Source organism: Hyperoodon ampullatus (assembly GCF_949752795.1).
Source record: "Hyperoodon ampullatus genome assembly, chromosome: 19".
Classification (NCBI taxonomy): domain Eukaryota; kingdom Metazoa; phylum Chordata; class Mammalia; order Artiodactyla; family Ziphiidae; genus Hyperoodon; species Hyperoodon ampullatus.
In genome coordinates, this window is record NC_136932.1 from 43,840,488 (window position 1) to 43,846,950 (window position 6,463).

At 55.8% G+C, this 6,463-nt stretch overlaps 1 protein-coding gene across 1 annotated transcript; it reads right to left on the reverse strand.

The window, feature by feature from the left end:
- Positions 1-645: 645 nt before the first annotated feature.
- Positions 646-6,072, reverse strand: RFLNB (refilin B). The gene is made up of 3 exons (XM_079725360.1): positions 5,795-6,072; positions 2,941-3,050; positions 646-1,127 (listed from the first exon to the last, which is right to left on the reverse strand). The coding sequence occupies exons 1-3, from the start codon at positions 6,008-6,010 to the stop codon at positions 797-799; spliced, it is 657 nt and encodes a 218-aa protein (XP_079581486.1). The 5' UTR covers positions 6,011-6,072; the 3' UTR covers positions 646-796.
- Between the last annotated feature and the right edge of the window lie 391 nt (positions 6,073-6,463).

Consider the following 6,463-nt stretch of genomic DNA (forward strand, 5'->3'; position numbering starts at 1 on the left):
GCCAGGGGTTCAAGGTGCTTCGCCAGAGCCCGAGCTTGGAACCCACCCATGGAAGGAACCAGAACCAAGCTGTTGCCTCCAGACTCAGCCACCCGTTGATCTGACCCCACTCTGGAGGCAAGCACAGGGTGAACGCCTTCCTTGCTTCCTTCCTTCCTCTCTTTCTTTTTTTTGAAAGGCATCTTACATTGTGGTTTGGGGTTTTTTGATATCACAAAAAAGATTTAGAGAATTCCAAGAGTTTTGGTTAACAGGAAATACAAATGAAAATTTAAAAAACCAGAATGGAACTCAACTCTCCACAGATTGAACCCATATGGGTGTCACAGCTCACTGAATGAGCACCACTTTCGTAGCAGTGAAGACACCGGGGGAGAAACTTCTTCCAACTCACTTTTTCCATCTCAGGAATTTTTTCCACGCTCTTCCTCAGACAAACTGACCGACGGAAGAAGAGCGCTCCCCTCTTCCCTATTTCAAAGTGTGGCCATTTTCCTTTTGCTCTAACCATCCTTTTATTTTCTCATCAAATTGAGACTTCGGGGAAGCTACGTAGCAGCAAACTAGGAAACACACTCCTTTTAAAAACAATTGGAAAAAATTGTAAAAAATCAAATTCTTTCAATAATCAGAAGATGTTGTGACTTTTTTTTTTTTTTTTTTTTTTTATTCCCCAGGCTGGGCTTAGAGGTATCTCTGAGTTAGACTCTTCTGGGGCTGGAATGACACACAAGGGCAGCCTGGCCCAACCCAAGCTGGGCAGGAAAGCCGGGCCAGCCCCCCGGGCCTGCTGCAGTCAGCTCTCCTCTGACAGGTAATCACCACCCACGAGCTCCATGGCTTCGAGCTCCACGCTGGACAGGAACCTCCTCAGTGTCTTGCGGCAGTTGTAATCCAGGGTGGTGGTGTAGACGGTCTTGGGGTACTTGGGGTAGACGATGGTGGTGCTGAGAAAGCGGGCAGGCTTGTGGCGCGGCTCAAAGCGCACCTCAGCCTTGTAGTTGCGCCACGTGCAACTGGGGATGCAGGTGATGGTCTGGCTGCAGGAGGCCACCGCCAGGCCCAGGGGCAGGTGGACGTCGTCGATGAAGTGTCGCTCTGAGTCATACTTGACGGAGGACGTGTACCTGAGCGGGAGACATAAGGCAGCGTGAAGCCGCTCCTCTGAGCTGGGGGAGCAGGGATCCCTACCGTGACCTTGAACCTTGAGACTCTAGGGAGAAGCCGCACGGAGTTTATAACGTGCTCACTGTGTGCTCCTGTCCTAGCGCTTTACTTCCAGGATCTAATTTCATCTTCCCAACAACCCTGGGAGAAGAAATCGGGGTGCCGAGGTTAAGGTCACAGTGGGAGGGAGCGGTAGAGCTGGGGTTTCAGTGTGGACGTGCAGGAGTCCCAAGTTCAACCCGCACTCACTGTTCCTCACTGCAGGGGGCAGCCCCTGGAGTCGGCTCCCGCTGACTTAAGCTTTGAGACTTTGGCCAAGTTACTTAACTTCCAAGCCTGTTTCCTCTTTCTGAAAAAGGTGCCCAGTAGAATGGGGGAGAGTGTTAACACCGCGACTGCTGTTGTGGGAATGATTATATATAACAAGGCAGATTCTCCTGTCCACAGGGGATGAGTGGTTTCTCTATCCCCTGAAGTGAACAATCAGCTCTTTAATGAGAGGAGAAGGGAAACCCAGACATCCTGAATGCTGGTTCTGAAAGCTCGGTGATACCAAATACTAGTATTGGGGCCATCTCTGCCTTCGGTTTGGAGACTCCCTCAAACCCAGGGAACCGAGATCTGACCTTATGCATCACAGCCAATTACAGTCTTGTTTTCCATAAAATAAATTCACATCCACGTTCCTCAGCAGCTACTTTATAATTTTTTTAAAGTCCTTCTTGGGCAATTTGGGAAACTTTTTTTTTTTTTTTTTGGAAGCAAAGCATGAATTCATATTACTTCCTAATTATGGCATCTTCATAGATACTAAAATATGCACCAGCAGGACCTCCCTGGCAGTCCAGTGGTTAGGACTCGACGATTCCACTGCAGCGGGTGAGGGTTCGATCCCTGGTCGGGGAACTAAGATCCCGCATGCTGCGAGGCGCGGCCAAGAAATTTACAAAATAAAACATAAAATAAAAAATATGCATCACACATAGACAAACTGAACAGCACTGCCCCTTGCCAGCCCCTACCCACTGGTCGGGGAGTAAGAATCGGCACTCTTTTTTAAAATGAGTCCAGTGGAAACATCTCTTCGCCTTGGGCAAGTAGGTTAAAAGGCTGGGACGCTCATGTCATGAAGTCATGTCCCCATTTTGTTCAAAATACAAGCTCCTCAGGAATAAAAGGCTGAATTGCTCACCTCCAAACTGGTGAGCCTCCTTTGTTCTGTGTCAAAGGGCCCTTTGTATTCATGCAACAGAACTCCATCTCTAAAGCCACCAGCTACCAAAAGTAAAATTCCTTTCTCTAAAAAGACATATCTTTAATGGAGCCTGTCAATGGATCTCTGCCCCCAGATGAGCCTGGATGATAAATTCCCAGAGGAAGAAGAACGGTGCTTGCCCAGCGAAATTAGAACCTGAGGCAAGGTCACAGCACCTTGACACTGGGGTGGGGGTGGGGAGATGTGGAAAGAAGCTTCTGGAAAGAGGAATTACTTTATTACAAATTTTTAAACATCTGATGGCCATGATAAGTGAAGTGCAAAAAGCAAGTTGCAGGACTTTATGTATAACACGATCTCGTTTTTATTTTAGTAAGTCTATCTGTATTCAAATGGTTAGAGTACAGAAAAAACATCCGAAAGAGTACCCACCAAACTAGAAGAGTCTTTAGCACACTTTTGTCATTGACTATTTTTTTTTTGAATAACAAGCGTTAATTACCGGAACAAAAAATTGAAAATAGAAATAAAATGAAATCACGGCCCGCTATATTTACCTTACTTCAGTTGGTGGTAAGGGGTCAAACTCCACTCCTTCGCCAAACGACAGGGGGCATAACCTTGGCGAGCAGCCAGAGCCCAGGGCGTTGGGGAGAGAAGCTGGATTCTGCAACAATAGAAAATGCAGTTAGATCACAGGCCCATCCGATGCTTTCCCCGCAGAAGGTCCTGGCTCTAGCCTCCAGCTGATGGGCCCAACTGAGATTTGTGTCACCCTCCAGGGAATGATGCCAGCGAAGGGCTGACCCACAGCACGGGAAGACCACTGGACAGGGCACAGAGGATGCCAAGAGGTCTGCTCGAATCCCAGGCCTATCATGAATGTGTGCCCTCAGCAGAGTCACAGCATATGCCCTGTGACCTTATTTGCACATCCAGGGGGTGTCCCTTTCCATCGATAAGGTTTTGTGGAAGGATGAAAAGAGGAAACAAATTACAGCTCAGCGTCGTGACCGCTGCCAGACCCCAGGGCTGCTGCATCATCCCGCAGCAAGGCGGTGAGAAAACCGCCATGAACTGGGACCACACTAACCAGAACCTTCAATTATGTGCCCCCAACCCTGTCATTGTCTCAGCAACTCTTCAGAAAAGGCCAAAACCAACAAAGAGAAATGCTACAAGGGATTTTTGTTGTTTTACATTGAAGATTCAGTCCAACTTCCCCCATGTCCTCTGCCTCTGAGGCCACCAGATCAATACCCAGCCAAGATGGAGGAATCTGCAAACTCATTGGGAAGATGAACACCAGAAAGTTCTCTACGTCACCTTCCACTATCCAGAAAACTCAAAGAGCCAGAGCACAGCATCCCAGGGGTTCACCGCCTTCCAGCCTGGTCAGAGCATTGGGCTTTCTGATTCACCAAGTAGCCTGAGTAACAGACGGGACCATCCTCCACACAGCTGCTGGGTTTTCACCTGACCTGACTGGAATCAGGGCTTCTATGTTAAGCGAGCAACAGAGACCAGCCCATTGGGTTCCTGGGCTAACTGGGAGCTGTCATTTTCTTTGCCTCATTTGAGAGAAGAACCTACACTTGGGCCAGGGTATGGCGGTGGCAGCCCCACCCCCATGTCTTCCAGGAAGCAGACATTTCTAGAAGGTCGACTCTAAGACTCTTATGTTACCAGGACAAGGTGGCAAGTGGGGGCACAGGGTGGACATGCAAAAGCCGAAGGGGACCAGGTAGGTCAGGGAGAGGCAGGGGGACCCCAGGGTCCAGCCCTGAACTTGGTGGGGGGAGAGCTTAATAAGCCCCCACGGGGGCTTGAGAACCCAGCTGGGAGAGGGGGTAAGGTGTGGGCACCGGCTGCCACAGAGCTTTAGGAAACAGCCCCCAGCAGTGACAGGGGGCCCTGCACTGCCCCAAGCTCTCTAGCTGCCAGACACTCCCCAACCTGGGGGTGCCTTCCGGGAGTCCTGGGGGCTGCAGGACAACGCAGCCACCAAGAGGAGGTAGGCGCCACCCAGTACTCACAGGTATCCAGACAAGCACTCGGTTCTCTTGCCCCTGCTCCCTCATCCCTGCCACCCAACGCTCCCTGAGCACCCAGCCAGGTCCAGTGCAGGCTGGGAGTGGGGCGGGGCAGCAGGGGTTCTACGCATGAACAAGGGGCCTACCGGGGAAAGGGGACGAAGTCACAGCCTTTGGCATGGCTCTGGGAAGCATCCAGGAAGACTTCCCAGAGGAGGTGACAAGTTGGGCACTGCAGGGCTGGCAAGGGCTTGACAGGTGGAAAAGCCAGCTGGGTGTTGGGAGAGGTGGAAGGGGATGGCTGGGAGGGAAAAGGCACACCAGGGGGAGGAGCAACATCAGAGGCACCCATGTGTGCACCTGCCTGTGGTCAGGGGATGTGGAAGATGAGGCTAAAAAGGGCCAGATGGCGAGGGTTCTGAAGGCCAAGATGAAGCAAGTGCTGCCTTCTAAATGGAAGTGAGAGGATGCACTGATGTCCACCGGGACACAGGATCACTGGTCAAGAATTCCACGCACCGTCAAAGTGGGTGGGTCCCTGAGGAGCAGCAGCTGCCACTGACTACTTCACCCAGGGGACAAGGCTGCAAACACCCATCCCCAAGGGGGAGGGGTGGCCTCAGAGTCCCACTTTCAGCTTGACTGTAGGCAGGATGTGGGTCCCCTGGGCTCTAGGTAAAGGCAATAAACACCACCATGTGAGCCATTTCTAAGGTAAAAGGGACCTGGTGTTTTTTCTTTAAATAAAAAATTTTAAATAAAGTAAGAGGATTCATTTTTGAAAGTTTCCACCCACCTAAAGGCCTCCCACCCATCATGGGCCAGACACGGGTTAGGTGACGGGACAAGAGGGGCCACGGATCTGAAAAGGTCCCCTCCAAGGCCACTAACAGTCCCGCAAAGCTGGCCCCCTTTGCTCCCTGAATCAGGGAGCCCGAGTACAGCCCTCTCCCCAACACCCACCGGGAGGGGAAGCAGGCCCGCTGGAGCCACCGGGGGCGGGCGAGGGCAAAGCCCGGAGGTGCCGGGGGAAGTTTGCTCTCGGTGTTCCTGGACCCCTGCAGCCCGGCAGGGTCAGGAATGTGGCCGAGCCGCAGCCTGGCAGCCCCGGGGGCCGTCACCCCGAACGGAGGAGGCGGTGGTCGCCTTTCCCGGGGCTCCCGGGCCTCCCAGGCGATGACAATTTTCCAGCCACCGGCTCCAGCTGGCCGGGCTCTCGCCGCGCCTCCCGCCCCGGGCTCCCAGCGCTGGCCGACGGGCGGGCGGCGGCGGGGACAGCGTGCCCCGGTAGAGCCGACACGACGGCCTGGGGGTCTCCGGGGCCCGGGAGCGGGGGAATGGAGAGGATGGGGGGAGGGGCCGAGGCGGGGTCACTCACCGGGGCCGCGGGGGTGGCCGCCGCGTCGGGCTCCAGCGCCCCGGGGGCCGGCGCCCGCTCCCCGCCGCCGCCGCCGCCCCCGGCCGCCGCGAGCGCCCAGTGGCTGGGGCTCGGGCTGGGGGGCAGCCCCGAGTCCGGACTGTCCAGGACGCCGTCGCCCTTCTTCTTCGCGTCCACGAGCTCGGGCACATCCTGCAGGCTCAGCCGGCCCACCATGGCGGTGCGCGCGGCGGGGCCGGGGCCGCTGCCCGCCGGCCGCCCTCCCTGCCCGCCGCCCGCGCGCCGTCCGGGTCCGCCGGTCTCCGCGCTCCCGGGCCCGCCCCCTGCCCCGCCCCGCCCGCCCGCAGTGGCGGAGCCGCCAGGCCGGGCGCCAGGGGCCGCTGCGCTCCCGCCGTGCGCAGCCCGCGCTGCGCTCCTCCCGGCCGCTCAGCCCGCCCCGAGCGGCCGATCACAGGAACTGGGGGCGCCGGCCCGGGCCCCCGCTCCGCTCGGCCACACGCCCCTCAGCAAGCCGACCCTGTACCCTTCTCGCGCCGGGCCCGAGGGCACCTTGTCCCCTCGCCCTGGCCCAGCCAAGCCGGCAGGAGCTCATATCTCGAGCCCTGGCGTCGGGAGGGAGGCAGAGTAGAGCCCGGGCCCGCAGAGGCCGGGGGAGCCGGCTGAACCCAG